General features: G+C 39.4%; 1 protein-coding gene across 1 annotated transcript in view; it reads left to right on the forward strand.

Moving 5' to 3' along the window:
• USP32 (ubiquitin specific peptidase 32) overlaps positions 1-19,350 on the forward strand; it is a 61,056-nt gene extending 41,706 nt beyond the window's left edge. The window contains exons 18-35 of the mRNA XM_014952750.1: positions 29-183; positions 1,138-1,219; positions 2,795-2,869; positions 3,459-3,597; positions 3,864-3,969; positions 4,798-4,971; positions 5,497-5,671; positions 6,321-6,472; positions 7,179-7,290; positions 7,838-8,049; positions 9,488-9,672; positions 10,249-10,335; positions 11,142-11,262; positions 11,807-11,998; positions 12,587-12,878; positions 15,521-15,954; positions 16,301-16,393; positions 16,937-19,350. Of these exons, the coding sequence (XP_014808236.1) occupies positions 29-183; positions 1,138-1,219; positions 2,795-2,869; positions 3,459-3,597; positions 3,864-3,969; positions 4,798-4,971; positions 5,497-5,671; positions 6,321-6,472; positions 7,179-7,290; positions 7,838-8,049; positions 9,488-9,672; positions 10,249-10,335; positions 11,142-11,262; positions 11,807-11,998; positions 12,587-12,878; positions 15,521-15,954; positions 16,301-16,393; positions 16,937-17,110 (2,960 nt within the window). The 3' untranslated portion in view covers positions 17,111-19,350. The remainder of the gene's footprint in view (positions 1-28; positions 184-1,137; positions 1,220-2,794; positions 2,870-3,458; positions 3,598-3,863; positions 3,970-4,797; positions 4,972-5,496; positions 5,672-6,320; positions 6,473-7,178; positions 7,291-7,837; positions 8,050-9,487; positions 9,673-10,248; positions 10,336-11,141; positions 11,263-11,806; positions 11,999-12,586; positions 12,879-15,520; positions 15,955-16,300; positions 16,394-16,936) is intronic.
• The last annotated feature ends 5,440 nt before the right edge of the window (positions 19,351-24,790 follow it).

The raw sequence follows: 24,790 nt of genomic DNA on the forward strand, positions 1-24,790 counted from the left end.
TGCCATTTTCTTATGATTGTGAATCCAGGGAATGTACCTTCACCAAATGCTCCTTTAAAGAGAGTGCTGGCTTACACCGGCTGCTTCAGTCGGATGCAGACCATTAAGGAGATCCACGAGTATCTCTCCCAGAGGCTCCGTATAAAAGAAGAAGACATGCGCCTCTGGCTGTACAACAGCGAGGTATTGTCCATCTTTCTGCTTTTTTTATCAGCTATTTGATATTGTATATCTTATTCTTTCCTAGAAACTATTTAATACACAGGCACAGTAAAAAAAAAAATAAAGTAGTGGCCATAAGTTTCTTTGCAGTTGAGCCACCCAGGTTGGGAAACTCTTGCCACGTAGTTATTAGAGTTTTTTGTGCACACCAAGCAGTGAAGTTTAGATTTTGGTTTTAATGACCCAGAAAACTTACCTTTGATTTTCCTGGTAGCCTGGTAAACATTAAATCATCCGATGATATATTTAAAAATTGGCAATTGATTGACCTATGAAAAGGCTTAATGTGAAGTTTCGTAGAAACTGTTTTAAATGGAAATAAAAATATATTCTTTCATTGACACGCCTGATGCTGTAGGTGTCTATTGGCACAGAAACCAGCAGCCACCCAGGATCTTTTCTTCATTGACACGTCTGATGCTGTAGGTGTCTGTTTCACAGAAACCAGCAGCCACCCAGGATCTTTTCCAAAAGTGTATGTGAACAAATCACAGTGAAAAAGCAGAATATATTCCTCCAAATCATTCAGTCCATGTAATTCTCTCATTTTAAAGAAATACCACGTAAAATTTGAAGCACTAAATTAGATGCTTCTGGAGATCAGTGAACTACTGTTTCCAAAAGTGTATGTGAACAAATCACAGTGAAAAAGCAGAATATATTCCTCCAAATCATTCAGTCCATGTAATTCTCTCATTTTAAAGAAATACCACGTAAAATTTGAAGCACTAAATTAGATGCTTCTGGAGATCAGTGAACTACTGTATTTAAATTGCATAGGTAGGAAACTGGTGCTTTCATTTTTGGGAAGAAATTGGTAATACTGTTTTAATTTAATTGTTTAGAGAGTGAAATATCCTCAGAGAATTTCAAATCTAGAATTGATAACTACATGAGGTATTTTTTCTCCTGCAGAACTATCTTACCTTGCTGGATGATGAAGATCACAGACTGGAGTATCTTAAAATCCAAGATGAGCAGCATTTAGTAATAGAAGGTATGAAAAGGGCCTTATAATTGCTTTACACACTAAAAAAGAATAGTTTTATGTAAGTATATATATGGTTAATAAATGGTATGTAGTACCCATTTCTGTAATTGCTCGAACTACACATATATATGGGCCTACTACCCAAACATATTTTTTTTAAAAATGAGAAGGAACAGTATGTGTAAATAGATGTCTGTCTCTATATATGTATATATTAAAAGAAGCACAGGAAGAAATACCAAATTGTCAAATAATCCACTGGCCCTACAGTAATAACTAAAATACCAGAGATTTAACAGAAGCAGTGTGAGGCACCTGAGGCTTTTTCATGATCTGATTTTTCTTTCACTAATTCTCCACGAGTTTAGGTTTTGATATTTGCCTGGACACATTCGTAGTCACAAAGCAAAAGGGGCAGAAAACTGCATGTTTCAGTCCACGTCAGGTTCATTTCTAAGATTTTCATTACAAGCTGTTTTTATTTTCACATCTGGAGAGAACTGTTTGGCCTTGCCTGCTGGACTCACTCTCCTCGTGCCGAAAAGGCATCATAAGCAATCTCAGCCTTTCTTGTTTCAGTCTGTGTCCCTTGTGTGTCTCCTCCTGCCACGTTGGGCGCTGCTCTCGGTCACAAATACATTAAACCTTTCTCAGAGGTATCAGGGTGCACAGATCAGCTGAATTTTCAACTAAGTTGACCATTTTGGCTAACTTTATAATGAGAGAAACAGAAGTGTACGTACTTGATCCACTCTACTCTTGTCCTTGCATCACAGAGGCTTTGTAGAAACCTGGGTTGCATTGTGTTAGATGGACTCATCCTCTTTGCCCCTTGGCTCAGCTCGTGTTTAATCAATTTAAAATGGGCAGAATGGCCGATGAAGTTCACTGTATCTGCATTAATCACTAGAGACAGGAGGAGAAATGGGAATTTATTGGTAGAGGGGAGAGGGACTGCACCTTGCTGTGTCAGGTGAAACAGGGCCCTGAGGCTGTAGTTCAATAAAAAAACGGTGTAGTTCAATAAAAAATAACTCCCTCTTTTCAGCCAGCCCCCTTCCTCAAACCAATTTGCTGTTTGGCTGGTGCCAGTGCAAGAGAGAGGCTGAACAGGAGTCCTGTGGGGAGTCACTGGTAAAACCAGTTTAGGAAAGCTTGTGGGGTTCTATCCCACTTTATCTTGAAATACATGTAATTTGTCCCCATTTCAAAACGCACTTGAATTTTTCATTGTATATATTAGTGATTGCTCATGAAGTGAACAGATTTGTTTTAGCTGGGGGATCCTTATTAAGTATTAATAAGTACTGAAAAATTTGTTATCCAACAGGAAAGAAATCTCAAGGATGTGTTCTAAAGATGTCACTTGCATGGTTGGAGTGATGCCAGCATTTGAAGGATTTCCCATAATGATTGGAAACATTGAAATGAAAACTAGCACAAATAATAACTATAAACAAGCAAATTTCTAATCTCAATTAACTGTTAGAGAATTTTAATGAAACCTCTTCAAGTTGTATAAGCTTTCTGGATTAAGTAATGAACAATTTTAAAAAACCCTTGTACCATATCTCTTTGTAGTTCGAAACAAAGACATGAGCTGGCCAGAAGAGATGTCTTTTATAGCGAACAGCAGTAAAATAGACAGACACAAAGGTAAGTGTTTCAGCACAGTAATTGTGTTATGATGAGAAGCAAAATCCAAGAGGCTTATTATGCTGAAACAATTCTTTTTAATATAAGTGCTCCTATCACTGACAGAGGTCTTTTATGCCTCTGCTGCTTTGCTTGTGCTTTCTGTTTTGGTAACTGAGATGTTGGAAATGTGGGAGTGTGGGATGTACAGAGAGATAAATTTGTAGATGTTCAGATGCAGCAGTAGCAAACGGTTCATAGCAAAATCTGAATTTTGCGTTTACTATCTTGTTTTTTTTTTTAAGATAAGGAATAGTTAAGATTTTAACAAAGTAATTTCAGTACCATAAATTTCAGTCCCATAATTATTTACCTGCAAATAGTTTGTGTGGATTGTAGTGATGTCTGTGGTGGATCAGATCCAATAAAATACCTCAATTGCTGTTCACTGAAGTTTTGAAGAGACTGTTCTGGTGCATCTCTGTGAGCTCTGGTCTCGTGTTTGGGAACAGGTTAAACTGGTTACTGTGAAATGGTCGTGTTCTTAATTTCACTGATACCCCATCCTGAATTTTTCACAACTGATACAATTCTGCTTTCTCGATCTCAGTTCCTACTGAGAAGGGTGCTACTGGACTAAGCAATCTGGGGAACACGTGCTTCATGAACTCCAGCATCCAGTGTGTCAGTAACACGCAGCCTCTGACGCGCTATTTCATCTCAGGAAGACATCTTTATGAACTTAACAGGTAATTTTCTGTTTGAGACCACTGGTGTTTTAGATGTGGTAACATTTCTTTAAGATGAGTTTCAGCTTTCAGAAATAGACAGCATGAATAAATCCTTTTAACTTCAGTGTGAACCATCAGCTCTGCAGCAGGTACTAGATTAGGTAATTGAAAGTAGAACCTCTTTTAAAACAGTTCAGCAAGAAGCCTTTGCGCTTCCTTGTTCATCCCCGTGTTTGAACTTTGTTTAAATTTTAGTATGGTATTAATTAATTTATGATTTCTAGGACAAATCCAATAGGAATGAAAGGACACATGGCCAAGTGCTATGGGGATTTGGTGCAGGAGCTGTGGAGTGGAACTCAGAAGAATATAGCACCGTTAAAGCTGCGGGTAAGTCTGTGGTGTGTTATTTAAAGGTAGAAAGCAAGAGTTTCTGTGAATAGCAGAAATCTTTCAGTGCATTTTTTCCTGATGTTACCTGTATTATTATGGTTCTGGGACTCAAATCAGTATCTCCCCTGGAGAAAGGGAAACGTGGGCATATATTTCATGTGCTAGAAGGTGGCTGGGAAGCCACTGACCATACCCTGGGCAATCGGTCCTTCTGTCATCACGTCTGTTACTCCAAACTGGTCACAGAAATTGCTTTCTGGCCTGTGGGGATGCAGGGGAGGTGCTGGGGAAGGGGCTGCAGGGGCAGGGTGCACATCTGGAGGGGGGCAGGGTGCACATCTGGAGGAGGGCAGGGCTGAGCAGTTTTCTGTGGAATATAATCATGGTTCAGTGGCTGTAAGGTCAAAGGAGTTACTCGATATGAATCAGAGGTTCTGGTATAAGATGAGGCTTTTTATAGTCTTTGTTAGGGTCAAAAGATTATGCATTTGCCTGCAAATGGTTTTTGTTCTGAAAGTACAGGGGGAGGTTGAGCAGTTTTCTGTGGAACATGATCATGGTTCAGTGGCTGTAAAGTCAAAGGAGTTACTCGATATGAATCAGAGGTTCTGGTATAAGATGAGGCCTTTTATAGTCTTTGTTAGGGTCAAAAGATTATGCATTTGCCTGCAAATGGTTTTTGTTCTGAAAGTACAGGGGGTTACCTTTAACCCTTGGCAACTGAATTAGTGCTCATTGACAGCATGCTTCTTGTCTCCAATATTTTGATTTATTGTTACAGCTTTTGTTACACGATGTTAAATAACTTTCTGTCTTTTTTCATAGTGGACAATAGCAAAATACGCTCCGAGATTTAATGGCTTTCAACAGCAAGACTCACAGGAGCTTCTGGCATTTCTTTTGGATGGTCTTCATGAGGATTTGAACAGAGTTCATGATAAGCCATATGTTGAACTGAAAGACAGTGATGGTCGGCCAGACTGGGAGGTAGCGGCAGAGGTACGGGGGGTTTTGGGTTTTTTCGTTGGGTTTTTTCCCCTTAATAGACCTAAGCTGCTGAGTTGTTGATGAGACTGTCTGTGGCAATACCCCTCCAGGGCTGGACCATCTCTTAGAACTTTTGTTAGATCTGGGATTTAAGGAGCCAAGTTCACCTTTGAACTGAAAATGAGTTTTAAGTATTATAATAAAGGTGTAAAGATGATACTTCACAGCCAGTTTGAACAGCTCCTCAGAATTACGGAGTATCGCAATTTTTCAAGATATCTGATGATCCTTTCTGAAGTACTTTAAATGATGTCATACCTTGATTATTGTGTTAATTGAAATAACTCTTCTTTACTCGGGTTGAAGCTAAATGCTTCCTATTTATTTGAAATTGGTGAACAACTTCTGTGGAAATAATTTGACTTCCATAGGCCAATGAAACTTTGGAGGCCTTGCAGCATATCCTCTTTCCTGTGGTTGAAGCAAGGAGTCTTCAGTTTCTAACTCTGTATTGTTTTTTTTTCTATTTTGTTTTAGGCCTGGGAAAACCATCTGAGAAGAAACAGATCCATTGTTGTAGATTTATTTCATGGGCAGCTGAAGTCACAAGTAAAATGTAAAACTTGTGGACATATAAGTGTTAGATTTGACCCTTTTAATTTTTTGTCCTTGCCTTTGCCAATGGATAGCTACATGCACCTAGAAATTACAGGTGAGTGGTTGGGTTTAACTCCATATAAGCTTGTCATTGCTCAAATCAAAATTGTATCTGTGGAACAGCTATTAAACATCCAGATTTTGTGTTAGCACTTACATTTTAAAATAGTATAACCATTTTAATATAATAGAGTACAAGAATTTTCAGTGGAATACAATTAAACTGAAATAAAATCTTTAAAAACAGAGCACAGATGGCCCATTTTCAGTCTTGACTAAAGGACTTAGTTCAGAAACATATAAAATGGAGATTCTGGGAACTTTTCTTCTGTTCCATGTGTTGTGGAGGGTGCCCTAAATCTGCCTAGAGCCAAAGAGGAGGGCTGGGGGGAGTGTACAGGCAGAAAATACTGTATGGGACATGAGCTGCACTATGAAGGACCCATGTATTGTTGGAAAAGAGGCAAAAGGAAAGATGATTAAAAAGCGAAACAAATTTTGAAACCATTTCCTACTGCTTATGCAGCAAGAGATTTTCTGACACTTGTCTGCAGACCTTGAAAATGGTAAAAGACTGGTAAAAAAAAATAATCATATCTCCAAATGGGGAAAAATACTTTCGAATAAGTAAGTAGCTGTAGTGTATTATTCTTATTAAAACTTTCCTGATTTGCTGACCAGGGTGTTTCTTTTCCCCTTTAAAGTCATTAAATTAGATGGTACTACTCCGGTTCGATATGGCCTGAGATTGAACATGGATGAGAAGTACACAGGCTTGAAAAAACAGTTAAGTGAGCTCTGTGGGCTGAAACCAGAACAGATCCTACTTGCAGAAGTTCATAGCTCCAATATAAAGGTAAGAACAAAAAGAATTAATCATTTCTTCAACATATGCTTGGTATTTTTGTTGGTTATTTGTGTACGTTGCAGTACTGCTTCATTCTTTTTGACATTAAGCTTTGCTTACAAGAACTGTGAAATAATGTAACTAAAAGTATGATTAAAAACTCAGCTTAGTTACAGTTTTATTTTGTTCTTAAACTGTAATTTGGCTTGCTTTAAATAGATTTAAAATCAAAGTAAACCAAACCAAAATAAACCACTTGTAAACAAAATTAATAGTGAAGTAGAAGCTTGCAGAAATTTAATTGAATTGATTACTAATGATATTTTTAGGAAAAAAAAAAAGATAAAATCATCTTGAGGTAATAAATCTCAAGTTAGAGTGCTCTGATGAGTTTAAACACTGTCAAGACGTTGGAGGCATAAGTAATGACTGGCTTAGTTCTATATACTGTGTATGTATAGGTGTATATATATATAATTTTTTTTGCTGTCCTTGAATAGGATTAAAACTGGGTGCTCTCAGTCCGTTTAGAGAACCATTAATAATTCTTAGGTCTTGCTGCTGGGATGTGCTTGTTGGCTTCTTTTTTACCTTCTGGAAAGGTGTAAGGAGGTAGATGGGAGGGAGAGATGAGCTGATAGATTCACTGTTTGCATGTTTGGAGTCACAGGCAGAAGTATATCAAAGTCTGACTAACTTTCCCTTTTTTATGAAGAACTTTCCTCAAGACAACCAGAAAGTCCGGTTGTCAGTGAGTGGGTGTTTGTGTGCATTTGAAATACCAATTCCAGGATCCCCTACATCGGCATCAAGTCCTGTGCAGACAGGTAAAAGAAAACATATTTATTTTCCTCTTCATTTAAAATGTACAGTGCTTAGGTACTGGAGAAATCCAGGAGAACACCTCACTTCTTAGTAATAAGGAAACAGTGAGCACTAAATACAACTAAGTTGAATTCTGATCCACAGAGAAGCTGTGAGCAGTCTCACCATCTACTGATGGCTGGTGGTCCTTTTAGGAATGATGCCCAGGATAGGGTTCATTTTAGTTAGAGACACAAGAAATACACAAAATATTCATTACTTGTGGGTTGGCTCTAAGGCAGGACACGTAAAAGATTGGAAGAGTGGTGTTGGGTTTTGGTTTTATTGTTTGAAGTTTCTTGTAGGGGTTGTAAACACCTCTGTTATTCCTTGCTGTTGCATCCTCTGATTTTGCAAAGTTGTGGGCAAATAGAAGGTTGGACCTAAGGTGGGTCTTAAGGAGAGTAGAAGATATTTCATGAAATGCATGGAGCAGAATAGAAAGGATAAAAATCTTGTGCTCGGTTCTGGTTGCTGTAGATAATTGAGAAAGCAATTGTGTGTCTACAGAGGTCTCGACTGGGCCATCAGCTAATGGAGCACCCACCATAATGATGAACGGGGACCTCCCAAAGCCAACCCTCATCCCAAATGGGATGCCAAATACTGTGGTGCCATGTGGGACGGAGCGAACCCTTCCCAGCTGGACTCTCAACGGTCACGTGCCATTGCTCTCCGACAGTCCCTGCACGGGGTACATCATCGCAGTCCACAGAAAAATGGTTAGTAGATTCTGCATTTGTTAGAAATTCTTCATGTGTGTAAAATCTTCGCTTTGAGAGAGAGTCAGCGAGGATTTTTTTAACGTTCATATAATAAATTTATCTTTATTTCTTTAGAAGCGGGAGCTTTGAATACATTTCTCTCTTAAGCAAGCACCAAGGTCTACAGAAACACAACTCTTGCAAATTTAAATCATAATGTCTAATGTTGGTGTATTTTTCTTCCTTTAGTACTGGCACGCTTCCCAGTTCTTAAATGCCAAGATGCACACTTGGGCGTTCGCTACCTCCCTGATTAAATGTTCCAGTTTCTTTGAGCAGAAAAAATTCTAATTAGAGGAGCTACTAGAAATACATTTCTTTCCCATTATGTGGAAAAGCTTTATTTCTTATACGGAAACAGAGTGAAGAGATACAGTGCATTCCTGGGTCGATCTGTTGGCCTGAACTGCTCCGTAAAAGCATCTGTAGTTACACTGAACTTTAAATGTCAAAGCTGGTGACTGAGCCCCTCAAATCACCGCGCGTTTGGTGTGCGCTGTGTCCAGGAGTCTGTGGAGTCTGTTGATGTTTGGAGCCTGGTGGATGTGGGCCAGGAGAGCATTTATCTCATCTCCCCTCTTCACTCTGTGTGTGCATGAGGCTTTTTTGCTCTATTCTCTCAAGTAGAGGCCACAAACCACTGTCATCGCTGTTACCCTGATCCAGGTTTTGCAGAATCTCGTGGGTGATGGGTATCAAGCTTTTGAGCCGCTCCAAGCTGCTGGTTAGACAGTTTAAAAACCAGGAAGAGTGGTTTGTGGAAGCTATTCCAAGAATCCACACTTGTCGTTGTCAAAAATCTTATCAATGGAAAGAGTTAATTGTGTAAAACTTACACAATGGAATAGCCACTTGCTGTACCTCAGTGGCATTAAGTCAACACATTAAATCTTCCTTATAAATGGGAGATGTAGCACAAAAGTTAGTTTGTCCTCCTGGAATAAGTTGTGTATGACTCTGTAGTGCCTCCTTTAGACATAAAGGTTTTCTTTCTGTTGCAAACATAAGCTCTCCTAGTGTAGAGGTGATTTTGGGACAGGTATGAGGTGCATGGCTGCATTACAGTATTACTGTGTGGTGGGAAAAGTAAGAAATATGTGTCATATGAAATATCAAATATTGTATGTGGTTGAAATACCGATTTGTGCCGATGGGGTCTGATGCCTGAGTAATGTTGCCATAATAACATAAAATGCAAAAAGTTTAAAAGCAATTTCAGTGATCAAAATTTACAGCATTTAATACTGGAAAATGGCTGAAATGGAGTACTTTTAATAGAATTAAGGGTTTCTTTTAATTGCCAAAGCCTGCAATAAGTAAGAAGGTCAGCATCCTGTCATTGTGGTGAGTTAATGCACGCTTGTATCTGAGTCATTCTTTTATTTCACACACGCAGATGCGGACAGAATTGTATTTTCTGTCGTCTCAGAAGAACCGCCCCAGTCTCTTTGGGATGCCACTCATTGTGCCCTGTACGGTTCATACACGGAAGAAAGACCTGTATGATGCCGTGTGGATCCAGGTTTCCAGACTGGCCAGTCCCCTCCCGCCCCAGGAGGCCAGTAACCACGCACAGGACTGGTGAGGCTGGATCTCACTCCTTGAATGACATAAAACCGTCGCGTAGACTTCCTTAGGAGATTTAAAACTCTATTAATCTTCATCTTTATCGTTTTGATTTCTCATAATACCTCTGTTGAATGAACATGTGCTTTTTCATGTATAATTAAGCCTCAAATGTCAACAACTTTGTGTGCGCTTTTACCCCAAATGCTTTCTGCCTGCAGATTCCATTTAGTGGGTTATTTTTGTAAGAAGTCGTTTTAGAGTCCGGCGATTTAATAATGGCAATAATTAAAAATAAATTCTAGTCCTTTTTAATACAGTTAAATGTGGTCTCTACCTTCTAGCTGCTCTTAAAGGTTGGCTCTGCACTAATTGGTTGATTCGGTTTCATCCATTGATTGATAATTAATTATATCTGACAAATTCAGGCAGTGGAAAGGTGGGTCTTGTTTAAATAGCTTAATCTGATCAAAATTATAGGTCTGATGGGGGTTTTGTTGTGGTTTTTAAAGTAAACAACCACAGTAAGCACAGTGAAGGAAGGTAGCTGGTATCTGAATGTGTCTCATGGTGCCTTCTCTTGCGTTGCAGTGACGACAGCATGGGTTACCAGTACCCCTTCACCCTCAGGGTGGTTCAGAAGGATGGAAACTCTTGTGCGTGGTGTCCATGGTACAGGTAAATTGTCCTTTTGAGATTTAAGGAAGGGACTCAACTCCAGCAGAAATGGAATTTATGGTAACGCGTTTTTGATACGTTTCAATCTTCAGAGGTAATATCAAACAATAAGAATCCAGAATCTGATTGAACCCAAGCCCTCACGTGGCAGACAGTCCCTGTAGAACAGCAAAAACCTCTTCACCTCCTTCAGTATTCTGTGTGTGTATAAATGCAGGCACATGCATACATTTCTGGATTATTTGTGGGGGTTTTCATACAAACCCAAACTTTTAGATGCAAATCATCTACCCTGGTTCGTTCCTGTGCCATTTGAAGGGTAAGAACTAAAGTGGGCAATAAGAAATTCCCCCTGGATGCACACTTGGAATTTTCCCTGAACAAAGAGGTGCTAATGAAAATTTCAGACCCTTTGCTGGAAGGTATTCAGGCAGTATACTCATTTTTTAAAAAAGTCTCTTAGAACTAGATGGATAAAGTCCATTAGCTGTCATGTTGTAAAATACTTGTGGAGACAAAGCGTTGTGGTTTTTTGGTGTCGTAGATAGGCTTGGGCAGCATTATATGCAGGTAGATGGTTGATTTCACCCAACTGCTTCAATTTCTCATCTCTATTAAAGTTTGTAGTAAAATAGCAAACCGACAGGATTATTGTTTTATAAAAATATCTCTGTTTTACACTGAAGGCAAGGCCTGAAACCTTGAGGGTGCAGATGTTACAAAACAAGGGGCAGAACTGAAATGTGAAGCGATGTAAAACGAAGTTATTGGGCAGTTTTCTTACCACAGCTAACGTTTTTGTTTAGATTTTGCCGCGGCTGTAAAATTGAATGCACAGAAGACAGAGCTTGCGTTGGGAACGCTTACATTGCCGTGGACTGGGATCCAACAGCCCTCCATCTGCGCTACCAGACGTCGCAAGAACGGGTAAGATATCAACACAAACCCTTTGTTGTTTGCTAATAGCTCTGAGGCACAACCCATTTCACCCCTTTTTTTTTTTAATTTGATGCTGCTTTTGTCGAATGTGAAGCGATGTAAAACTAAGTGATTGGGCAGTTTCCTTACCACAGCTAACGTTTTCGTTTAGATTTTGCCGCGGCTGTAAAATTGAATGCACAGAAGACAGAGCTTGCGTTGGGAACGCTTACATTGCCGTGGACTGGGATCCAACAGCCCTCCATCTGCGCTACCAGACGTCGCAAGAACGGGTAAGATATCAACACAAACCCTTTGTTGTTTGCTAATAGCTCTGAGGCACAACCCATTTCACCCTTTTTTTTTTTTACATTATTTGTGTGTCTGCCTCTTCATAACTGAAATAAGATTTCTGCTAAAACTCAGTGCATCTAGTCCTTATCTTTAATCCTAAATAACTATATGATGTTATTTGTACGATACTGTGACTAGAGCCTTCCTCTGAGCAGTTTGTGTGTGATTCCAAGTCAGATACAGCTTTCTCTCACTTCAGATTGTAGAAGAACATGAAAGCGTGGAGCAAAGCCGGCGAGCTCAAGCAGAGCCCATCAATCTGGACAGTTGTCTTAGAGCCTTCACCAGTGAGGAAGAGCTGGGGGAGGATGAGATGTACTACTGTTCCAAATGCAAGATCCATTGCTTGGCCACCAAAAAACTGGATCTTTGGAGACTTCCCCCTATTTTGGTATGTTCTTGTGTCGTTTTCCCTGCAGCAGCAAAACCAAAGTATATCGATCACAAATTTCAATGTCTCCTTGAGCTGAATAAGATTTGCTTTTCTTCACAGTCTCAGGAGGGACATCGACTTAGTTTGCTTCATACGTTTCTGTAACACAGGCAAATAAAACAAACCTCAAATCCTTTTGAATCTTTTTAGCTGATACATTGCAGGAAATGGTGGTGTTTTGCATTCGTTGTCATCTGTTCTGACACAGAATTCACACTTAGACAGTCTTTCCGGTAACGTGATCTTTTGTCTCGTTGTGCAACACCTGCATTTGTCACTTTGCAAATTTGTTAGATTATTGAGAACACACAGCACTGATCGTGGAATTGAAGCAGCCTTTTTCCATCATTTCCCTATGAAAACGTTAGTTCCGTATTTTACCAGCTTGATCCCAAAATCCCAATTGTCACATTACAGCACTGTTACTATTTATATTTGTATATGATAAAATGTGCATGTTTGGGGAAAAATTACTTCTAACCAGTGAAATTACTCACTGCAGTGTCATTGTCCTCCTTTAATCTTCTCAAACATGTTTCTCTTTAGATCATTCACCTGAAGAGATTTCAGTTCGTTAACGGCCGTTGGATAAAATCTCAGAAAATTGTGAAATTTCCCAGAGAAAATTTTGACCCAAGTGCCTTTTTGGTACAAAGGGATCCAAGTCATTTTCAGAGGAAGCAGCTGACGCTGCAGAGCGACAGCCTCCCCGAGCCACGGGCTCTCCAGGGCGAGTCAAGGAAAATCGACCTGCAGATCACGTACACACCGGGAGAAGGAGACACCCTCAACAGGAGTCCCTCCTCCCTTAACACTACTGTCTTGAATAATATCAAAGGTAGGTAATAATTAGGGGAAATTTCAGTCAATATTGATATTTGGAGGGAGGAAAAATAATTTATATTATGAACAAAACATCAATGTTTCTTTGGCCAAAGAAACATGTATTTTTGCGTTTATTTCATTTATTTTGAAACACGCATTTCTGTTGTTGTTTGCCTGGAAAGCTTAGTGAAGCTTTACAATAAAAGAAAAAAGACAAAAAGTTACTAGGTGACAACAGCTATTGGCACTGTCTGCTTGTGTAGCTGGGCTGGGTTTAGAGTCAGGAATGTGCCCCTGCATAAAATGGTTAAATTTCAGTTTATATGTATACGCATGTGCATACACAAAGGTAGCTTTACTTTTAGATTCTACTCATTTCTTGCAGTGAAATGGTATTTTTTAAAAAATCTACACTATGTGTTTACTTATCTTAGTAGTCCACATGTTTTCTCTCTTAGCATCTCCGTCTTTGGGAAGGAAAAGCGGAACCAGCTGCCCTTCAAGTAAAAACAGTAGCCCAAATAGTAGCCCAAGGACTTTAGGAAGAGGTAAAGGGCGTCTGCGGCTACCGCAACTGGGGAAAAACAAACTGTCAAGTAGCAAAGAAAATTTGGATGCAAGTAATCCATTTTCTGTTAAAGTCAGTAATTATTGAACAGTATATTCTGGATAAATTAATGTCTTAATGTTAGACCTTTTACGTGACCGTAACGTGGAAGGGAAGCTTTTAAGAAACCACAGCAGTGCATTTTCTGTCTGTTGTGAGTTGCTTTTGATCTGGCCTCCAAAATCTATTATAGACTATGTAATTCCTCATTGAGTCAACAAAACATATCTAAAGGTAAGCCTCTAGCTGAGTTAATCTGGAATAGCTGTTCAAACCTGTGAGCTGAATCTATAAACTTGTGCTTTATGGATAATTTTTAAGCAGAACCCAAGAATAAGGACAGTACATTATTTGTGTGTCTGCCTCTTCATAACTGAAATAAGATTTCTGCTAAAACTCAGTGCATCTAGTCCTTATCTTTAATCCTAAATAACTATATGATGTTATTTGTACGATACTGTGACTAGAGCCTTCCTCTGAGCAGTTTGTGTGTGATTCCAAGTCAGATACAGCTTTCTCTCACTTCAGATTGTAGAAGAACATGAAAGCGTGGAGCAAAGCCGGCGAGCTCAAGCAGAGCCCATCAATCTGGACAGTTGTCTTAGAGCCTTCACCAGTGAGGAAGAGCTGGGGGAGGATGAGATGTACTACTGTTCCAAATGCAAGATCCATTGCTTGGCCACCAAAAAACTGGATCTTTGGAGACTTCCCCCTATTTTGGTATGTTCTTGTGTCGTTTTCCCTGCAGCAGCAAAACCAAAGTATATCGATCACAAATTTCAATGTCTCCTTGAGCTGAATAAGAAGATTTGCTTTTCTTCACAGTCTCAGGAGGGACATCGACTTAGTTTGCTTCATACGTTTCTGTAACACAGGCAAATAAAACAAATCTCAAATCCTTTTGAATCTTTTTAGCTGATACATTGCAGGAAATGGTGGTGTTTTGCATTCACTGTCATCTGTTCTGGCACAGAATTCACACTTAGACAGTCTTTCCGGTAACGTGATCTTTTGTCTCGTTGTGCAACACCTGCATTTGTCACTTTGCAAATTTGTTAGATTATTGAGAACACACAGCACTGATCGTGGAATTGAAGCAGCCTTTTTCCATCATTTCCCTATGAAAACGTTAGTTCCGTATTTTACCAGCTTGATCCCAAAATCCCAATTGTCACATTACAGCACTGTTACTATTTATATTTGTATATGATAAAATGTGCATGTTTGGGGAAAAATTACTTCTAACCAGTGAAATTACTCACTGCAGTGTCATTGTCCTCCTTTAATCTTCTCAAACATGTTTCTCTTTAGATCATTCACCTGAAGAGATTTCAGTTCGTTAACGGCCGTTGGATAAAATCTCAGAAAATTGTGAAATTTCCCAGAGAAAATTTTGACCCAAGTGCCTTTTTGGTACAAAGGGATCCAAGTCATTTTCAGAGGAAGCAGCTGACGCTGCAGAGCGACAGCCTCCCCGAGCCACGGGCTCTCCAGGGCGAGTCAAGGAAAATCGACCTGCAGATCACGTACACACCGGGAGAAGGAGACACCCTCAACAGGAGTCCCTCCTCCCTTAACACTACTGTCTTGAATAATATCAAAGGTAGGTAATAATTAGGGGAAATTTCAGTCAATATTGATATTTGGAGGGAGGAAAAATAATTTATATTATGAACAAAACATCAATGTTTCTTTGGCCAAAGAAACATGTATTTTTGCGTTTATTTCATTTATTTTGAAACACGCATTTCTGTTGTTGTTTGCCTGGAAAGCTTAGTGAAGCTTTACAATAAAAGAAAAAAGACAAAAAGTTACTAGGTGACAACAGCTATTGGCACTGTCTGCTTGTGTAGCTGGGCTGGGTTTAGAGTCAGGAATGTGCCCCTGCATAAAATGGTTAAATTTCAGTTTATATGTATACGCATGTGCATACACAAAGGTAGCTTTACTTTTAGATTCTACTCATTTCTTGCAGTGAAATGGTATTTTTTAAAAAATCTACACTATGTGTTTACTTATCTTAGTAGTCCACATGTTTTCTCTTTTAGCATCTCCGTCTTTGGGAAGGAAAAGCGGAACCAGCTGCCCTTCAAGTAAAAACAGTAGCCCAAATAGTAGCCCAAGGACTTTAGGAAGAGGTAAAGGGCGTCTGCGGCTACCGCAACTGGGGAAAAACAAACTGTCAAGTAGCAAAGAAAATTTGGATGCAAGTAAAGAGAACGGTACTGACCAGGACCAGAGACTGACTTCTGATCAAGGTGATGGTCTTACGAGAGGGCAGATGTTGGGTGGCAGCCAGAGTGACCTGGACACTGCTCAGGACAGTGAGGTGACTCTGGCCAACGGGTACATCTGTGAGCAGAACGCCTATAGCAATGGCAGCATCAACGGCCAAATGGATAACCACAGCGAGGATGATATTGCAGATGACCAAAGAGAAGAAGTATGTGTTAACCCTATTTACAATCTATATGCAATCTCGGTAAGTTGACTTTTTATCCATGTAAACAGTCTTGATGTGGCATTGTTTTCACTAAATGCATTTGCTCTGTTGTTTTCATTACAAAAAGTAGGGACCCATCAAGGAGAACAAAGTAGAGCTGTTGTCAGCAAAATAAATTTGCCATAAAACTGAGTACAACTGAAAAGTACATCTCTGCATAATGCATGTTCTGCTTGAGTGTATAAGCTTAGTCAGCTCCAGGTGGATAGATTGTCATCAGCCATTGTCACTCGCTGAAAAATCATGAATTTGTGAATCATTTATTCTGTGAATTCTGCAGTTTGATGTTTGATCCAGAGTTTATTTTCTTCTTTGTTTTCTTCAGTGCCATTCAGGAATTATGGGAGGGGGTCATTATGTCACTTATGCCAAAAACCCGAACAACAAGTGGTACTGCTACAACGACAGCAGCTGTAAGGTAAACCATTTAGTTTTGTAGCAAATCATTTTTTATCTTATCTTGGTTACCCAGAGCCAAAGAGATGTACATTTGGTGTGACCTGTTCTTTGAAATCATGAGCATCTCAAAAGTTGCATCGGATAAATATTAAAATTGTTAACTGAAATTGTACATGGGATTTTTTTTCAAGTTAACATCTGTTCAGCAGCTGCTACCATGGTTAAGGAAAGATGCTTTTTTTGCACAAAGATGGAAAATTTACTAAAAATGGAAGTCCAAGAATATTTTTTCATGATGCTAACAGTTTTGTAGTCAATTACTGAATAATCAAGCTCAAGCATTTCTGAGTATTTGCATTTATCGCTCTAAAATTTGTCATACTTTTTAAGTGAATAATGGAGCTTGATAACTATAATAAAGGAGACAGAAAATGCGATTCTTCTTGTTGTGAACGGCCAGTTAAAAATCCTGTTTCTGGGGCAGTCGTGTGTGTTTTAAGTTTAGTGACAGTAACACAATTGCCCCGTTGCACCTTGCCCACCCTGTTTTTCTCTTTCTCAGGAATTGCATCCCGATGAGATCGACACCGACTCTGCCTACATTCTCTTCTACGAGCAGCAGGGGGTGGACTATGCACAATTTCTGCCAAAGATAGACGGCAAAAAGATGGCAGACACAAGCAGCATGGATGAGGATTTTGAGTCGGATTATAAGAAATACTGTGTTTTACAGTAAGCAGGTGATCTTCCACCGACTGTTCTGAGAACGGGAGGGAAAACAGCCTGAGACTTACATTTGGCAAAAATGTTCTTGAAACAGATAACTTCAGTGTAGTTATTGTCCCCTGTGACCTGAAAGCACAAAAAGAAAACCCTAATTAAATAGCAGTTAATATAAAGATAGTATTGTTTTGTTCTGTTATCTCACTACATGCTCTAAACATTTCTGATGTTAGACATCAGGCTGAGACTGCCATTGGCCTTTAAATAAAATGGTTTGAGAAAAGCCGACTAGGACCAAATAAGAGCTAAATTAAATAGTCCAGGTAAGAGCTAAACAGAGTAGTGTAGAGTTTACCAACTGTTCTAACAAACCCCTAAGGCTCTCTTTAGGTTTAAGATAATGGGGAAAAAAAAATCGTAGTGTTGTCTCTGGACAACATGATATTGCTACCTCCTTTTTCCTGCAGTTTTATTGCATTTTATTGGCAAAACAGGGAAAGCAAGAGAATGAAAAGTGCACAAACTTAAAGAATTATCATCAAGAGTAAGAGAAGTTTCCAGTTTTGCCACCACTAACGCGTGTCAGTTGCTTTCTTTCTGTATGTTGGGAGCACAACCAAATCATAATTAGAGAAGAGATTAATTTCTACACTCGAATGGTTGATTATAATTGTGTTTTCTCCACGTGTTGGCTGTGCAGATCAACATGTTTCAGGAATGGCTTTTCTGCCTGAAGGGCGCTATCTCAACCTTCAGAGATGCCTCCAGAAGAAGCTTCAGGTTGAAGAGAATAGTTGCGATTGCACGCGCGGTGTCTTAAAATGTGCACATTGCACAAAAAGTTCCCAGCTTTTGGAAGGAAAGATGCTTGAGCTTATGTTTCATGACTGGTGTTGCTTTTAAATTTGCACTTTTTGAAAATTCCTAGAATTAAATTCAAAAACATAGTTTGTTTTTGTTGTTGTAAGGGCTCTGGAGTGAATGGCTGTGAATTATCCACTGTGTATTTCAAACAAATAAGAAGCTGTGGCTGTCAGGTAGCTATCGTAGCATTCATGGATGAGGGGTTTTTTTATCGGTTTCATGATTTAATGGAGTTTCTTATTTTCAAAATTTGGTTGCCTTTTCAAATTTTCTTGGGTTTTTTTTTTTTTTTTCGCAATGGGTTATGCATATACTTGCAGTTAAACCAGAATTGCTTTCCGTGCCCTTGCAACATGCTCTTTTAAGTCAGTGGGCTGATTGCACGAAGGAAAGCATGGCTGAGACTGAGCAGAGACTGGAAAAAAGATGGTTATTTTTTGAGTAGGCATTTCTGTAAACAATTTCAGTGTTAAATTGTTTGCGTATCTGAATGAAGATAAAAGTTTCACTCTTTCGGCCTTTTGTTCTTCAGCTGAGTCTAAGCAGCTTCCTAATTTTGTCATATGTCACCTTCCAAATTCTTTACATTTCGTATCTTCGCTAACAAAACGGATGCTTACACGGTTGATCTCGGAAACAGATGTTTGGATTCATTTTAATGTGTTTTACAAGAATGCCAAACCTACCAGTGAGATTGTAATTTCCAGAAATATCTGAGTTTTATCCATTTCAGAAGTTCTCTGGGCTGATCTGGCTGTCTTTACCCAGGCAAAAACCTCCCTGCCTCTGCTGGAGGTTGTGCCTCTCTGGGGCCAGCAGAGCGGTTCCAAAGTAAGTGTTCTCTGCCTGGTGACGTGTTGCTCCCTGTTCTCCACGGTCTTTTATCTTTAAAGTGGTCTAAACATCAAGACTGAAGAAAAGCAAACATGACTTGTGAATTTCTAGGTTAGAAGCTTTTTCGATACCCATTTGTCTACTCCTCCCTACGCAAACTCCATGAAAAGTGAAAGATTTTCAACTGATTTACTTTAAAATGTTTTATTTAAGCAGGTAGCACAATCTACTAATGTTATTTGATCTTCTGTGTTTGTTACATTGGTTGTAATTAATTTTTTAAATTAAATTAATTCATGAATTAGTAGTAAATTTATTAAGTTAACTATTAACTACATTCACTTTGTAAATTATTGTATAAAACTTATTGAAAATGCACTGACTTTAGAAAGATGTTAATGTACATAAATACCTTGTAAATAAAATAGTGTTGATGTACTGGAATATGAGCTGTATTAAAAAAAAGGTATCGGTAATTGTATATGGAGTGAACCTGTTTATCTGTAACTATATTATTCAGACAAATTAAATACTGTGGATGCAGATGAAGTGTCACTTCTTGTCAGATGATTTTTAATAGCTCCTTTCCTGCTTTGAAGTTTCTGTGCTCTTTTCATTAAGCTTAAATGGATTTGTCAACCTGAAAACCCGGAAAGTGTAAGTACAGCAGAGCTTTGCACGTTGTCCAGCAGAGCACTTCGTTCTCAGTACCAAGATATTTCAGCTCTTCTAAGCTTGGTTTTTAATTTATTTTAGTTTTCCTACATGAGAGAGAGAGAGAGAGACTTTCCCTTCTTAAAAGTTCCTACATGAGAGAGAGAGAGACTTTCCCTTCTTAAAAGTAAGTCTGAAGAACTAGTGCACTGAAACCACATCAATTCAGCGATTCTGTTCTGTTCATAGAAGCATAGAATTATCTAGGCTGGAAGGGACCTTTAAGATCATCTAGTCCAGCCATCAACCTAACTCTGATAAAAAGCCATCTCTAAACCATGTCACTAAGCACTAAAGTACAGACTGTTAAGTCTGTAAAGTCACAGAATAACTTGGGCTGGAAAAAAGGAGGTCATCTGCTCATCTGCCTGTGGAAAGTTCAGCTGGGTTCAAGTAACAGGGCCCCGTGTTGTGGTGGATGCAGAAGGTGATGAGTTTGGTTCTGGTTTATTTTTCTTGACAAGTTGTGGCAAATGTGCTGCTTGGTTTCTTCAAGAAGAGAAAAAACTTGAGGCCATCTGAAGCCCACTTTCTGGCACCACCTGCAGAAATAAGATGGAGTTTCACATAACCAGACACTAGCTTTTTAGGAATCCGTCTAACCATGAAGCTAATGCTAATGGCAAAAAGTCCTGGGGAAAGTTTTGTGCAGCATATAAACTGGGTTTAGGTAGATTTTAGCAAATGCAAGACTTCGGGCTAACAAAGTGGAAAGTCAAAGATGAAATTTTTCACCTAGTCATTGGAGGGGTAACAACTCAGGAGCAAGAGGTCAAAATTGGTCTTGCTGTTGTTTGGACGTTTGCATTTGCAGGTGGATTGCAGTTTGGAAGCAAAGTAAAACTTCAGAAGGTGAATCCAGGTGTTGGTTCATGGAATTTCTGAAAAGGAAGGAAACAGTAAGTCCAATAACTGATAAGCAGCCTGTACCCAAACTGTATTTTCACCCGAAACTCTTGTATTGTTTACATCGGGTAAGTCTGATATTTTCTCAGTTGAATCCCTTGTTCAGTATAGATAATAATGACAGTTATTCTTGGAAAACAATCCAATTCAAAAGCAAAATGATCCCTTACATACGTGAAGGTTTTGCTCTCGGAAGCAGTGCCTTTGAAACAAGGATCTGAAGGTACTTTCTGTACAGTCCTGTGTCCTGATAGTGTTCCTGCTGCTTCTGCACCTATGAGTGTTTGCTCACGTAGTTTCTTCTTGATTGTGTGTAGTGTTGAGACATTTCCTCTGAGCAGACAGTGACTATGAAAGACTGACTGCAATTACAATCACGTTTTTTTCCAAAAAGGAAGTAAATCTGGTTGAGTTGGCAACTGGACCAAAGTCCGCCATAAGCTGGTGTATCAGGAGTCACATATCGCTTGGGTTGTTTGTTTTTTGAATGTTTCCAAAAACAGCGTTGTTATGTTTATCTGGAAATGAACTATTGTTCTTATTTTATGGCCCTTGAAGATGCTTAAATGAATATGTAACCAAGAATTAGTGTGCATCAGCATCACCAAGGACGGTGCTGGAGGAGTTGGTGTGTCTGGAAATGAAGCCATCTCTTGCTGTGTTTAGCAGCTGCAATTGGAGCATTTGTGCAGCATTAGATGGTGACACTTCCTCAGTGCAGTCAGCTTTACTGCCTGGTGATGAATTTTCAGAGCACTCACAGGGGTTGTTCTTCACAAGTGTCGTAATTCCACGGTGTCATTTGAGTTGTTTGTGCATTTTCAATATTGAAAACTTGATTTGAATCAAAGAATATGATCTACAGTTGTTCCTATCATGAATTCCCTCTGTTAAGGCTTTTAGCTGTTGAAAGTGCAATTTAAAAAAATTTAGAATTCTCATTACCAAAGATGTTCTTACGTGCTGTTTGCAGTAGTAAAACTTTTATTAATTCAGAATTGCACCAAGGGCCATTGAATAGATGAGGGGATCATATCTCTGCCAAAACACTGCAGCTGTTTTCTGCTGTTGAGTAACTTTTACTTCCCGGATCAGAACTGTACAAGTCTCGGGTGAGGACTCTCTGGAATTATCAGCTCCCATTTTGTCAGATAGAAGGAATTGTGAAATGAACTGTGCTGGAATTTTGCCCACACACCTGTATGTATGTCTCAAGTACTAAAAATAGGTGGCCTATGCTTGAAGATAGTTGGGTGGCCTTCCTTTAAACCTCGAGTAAAGTCCATCAGTCGAGTGGCTTTTGGTCTTTCTCCTGGGAGGGGAGAGACCCAGCAGGGAAAGGACCTTCTTATGCCAAAACCTCTTATTTTCCCCAGTGTGATGGGAAGCACAGACACACCACCTCCTGCAAATGCCCTGCTTCCAGGAGGGGCTGACCACTCTCACTTCCCCTTAAACGTCCAACTCCAAAAGTATTTTTTATCTTCATCCTATTGTTTGCATCTGTGGTGGAGCTGCTGGTTCTGGGCAGAGTGTATCCTCCTGTTCCCTGCATTCCCTGTGCCTGGCACAGCAGATCCTGTTGCTGCTTTTCTCTGTATGACAGGTTTCCCCATTATCTGTAGATCAGGGCCATGAGGTGTCCTGAGAAAGCACAGGGCCTGTGGGCACAGCTGGCCCAGGGCCCGGAGGATCGGATCGGGCTGAAGTGTTAATTGCAGCTTTTGTTACACTTTTCCCCTTAGGGTCCAGTAAATTGAAGCAAGAAGTTAGTAAAATGCAGTCATCCATGCTTGCTGATTTATGGTTTCAGGAAAATAAAAACCTGACAGAGGCTTGGAAGATTGTGCCTTTTGTTTGGGACAAGCCTCCAGCTTCCTTGTTCATGTGTAAAAGATTTCCTGTTTGTGAAAATTAAAGGCAATGTTTGATACGGTCCCTTTAGCAAAATCAGCCACTAACTAGAAAAGATATTAAGGGTGCTTCTGGATTTAATATAAATTAAAATTTTCTGAGCATATTTGTAGAATCTAGAAATGCTGCTCTTGCTGATGGTTGCCGGCTTCACGGGTCTCACAGAGAAACTAAACCAGATGGGTAACATCCTGGCTGTTTGATCAGATAGACACACAAACTCGAGATTCTTGGATTTTTGGAGATTAAATATAATGTTTATAATTGAGGCAGACTTTATCAGGATATCTTTGGATAATGTTTATAATTGAGGCAGACTTTATCAGTTTTCCTAGTTTTTGCAATTTAGTCCTTTTGCCTGGGCAAATAAAGCTGGTGGGCCCTGAGGAGGGATACCTGAGCAGGACATCAGAGTGTACACAGACTTGTGTAATTGTTCGTCTAAAGGCATAGTTGAAAGGATACTGGAAAAGGGATACCTGAGCAGGACATCAGAGTGGACACAGGACTTGTCACAGGCTCGTGTAATTCTAAGTCTAAAGGCATAGTTGAAAGGATACTGGAAAATTGAGTCTTTTATTTAAATTTCATTGAAAATGACCTCAAGACTGAAAATCACAAGGCAAATTTCTCTGAATTAGTCAAAAGGCAGTCAATCATTGTGCTTGAATGCAATCGGTTGCTGGCAGCATTTGCACGTTGTGTGGTGGTGATGCCCCCGGAACAGCCGTGGGGATAAACCCAGCCCAAGCTGCTTTCCTGGGTTTATTGGAGCCTGTGAGAAGCACAGAGACAACCAAAGCGTGTGTGGATACTCATTTAAAAGTAAAAAAAGATAAATAAACATGTAGGAAAAAACCCATCCATTTGTACAAAAGCACATCCAGCCGGTGCTCTCTGTTAATTGTTAGCCTGGAAAAGAAATGGGGAAAAATAACAGCAAAATCCAACTTTTACTTTTATTTAGGATCTTTCCAGACAGATCTCTAACAGTTAAATCTTCCTTTGCCTGGATCTGCTGCCATCCTACTGCGTGTTTCCAGTCTGATTCCCACGGCACCTGACAGCAGTTTGTGAAAACTCTCAGATTCTGATTTTCTCCTCAGACTTTTGCTGTAAACTGTCACCTCCGTGATTCACCCCTTCACGTCCCTTGTTGATGTAAAATTATAACAGCAGAGCCAAGGCAGCTGGATCTCCTGTCCCACTGATTTGCTGAACTTCGCCTTCAAACTCCTAACACTCTTTTATTTAATAATCATGACTAGAGAGCAGACAGATGTCCCTAGGTGGGTCGCATGCTGCTTTTGTTTTTCAGAGCTCATGCAGATCCATCCCCTGCAAAAAAAAATAAATACAGCAGCAGATGCTTCACAGTCTTTGTTAAAGTGTTTTTCTGAGCTCTGAAAATACAGGACTCCTTGTACTCAGTTAAGCAACATTATTTATCTTAGTGCTGCTGAGACATTTTTTCAGCATTAGATTTTTATTGGGTGCAAAGTACAAATGAGCTGGCTCCTAGAGATCTTGTGTATGATGACCGTGCTTTCTGGATTTTGGAAATAGTATATCCAAACTGCTCACAACGTTTCTCAGCAAATTATTCCTCATTTCTGTGTAACATGCTGAAATAACGCGCTTCTGCTTTTTCCAGAAAGTGGGAAGCACGAGGAGCTCTTGGGGACCTCAACGAGGCAGAGTCCGTTGTCCCTCCTGAAAGAAACGGATACATTTCCCCTTTACTCAAACTGAAGGGCCAGGGTTGGTTTATAGCATCTGCCTTTTCCAGACTTAATACAAATCAAGTCTGTTAACACAAACTTAATACAAATGAGATAGTAGAGTGGTGTGATTTTTTGCATAGAACTTTTGAATCTTAAAATAATTCCGGTTGGAGGAAACTTCAGTAGTTGATCCAGTCCAGCCCTCTGCTCAAAGCAGTGGTATCACAGAGTTTGGGCATGCCCTAATGCTTGCAGATACAGTTGATTTAAAAAACCATAAAATATATATTTTTTAAAAGTTAAATGAAGGTATTTTCCTTTCTGAAATATCTTCTTTCTACTTTGGTTTGTCAGTATTCTGTAACAGCCAAGTCATCTTATCTAAACTTTCAGATCTTGTCTCCAGATACAAATCTTCTTACTGACTCTTCTCATCTTGCAACTTATATTTTCTTTACACTATCCATTTAAGAGTTTCTTCTACCTCACTTTGACCAAAAAAGGAACTAAATTGCAAATAAATTGGAAACGTGGTGGATTACGTGGTGGCTGTGTTAGGAGAAAAAGAAACAGTTTGAGGCAAGAGGTTTAACTCAATCTTGGCATCAGTGAGAAGTTTGGCCAGGTGTTTCAGTAGCTCTGGGTACATGGATAATCTCGTTTAAAATTTGCTGAACAGTATTCATCTAAATCTTCTTTATGTTTAGCATACAATGGCTGAGAGTGTTTGCAGATGA

This window comes from Calidris pugnax, unplaced genomic scaffold, assembly GCF_001431845.1.
Source record: "Calidris pugnax isolate Ruff unplaced genomic scaffold, ASM143184v1 scaffold45, whole genome shotgun sequence".
In the NCBI taxonomy this organism is placed as follows: domain Eukaryota; kingdom Metazoa; phylum Chordata; class Aves; order Charadriiformes; family Scolopacidae; genus Calidris; species Calidris pugnax.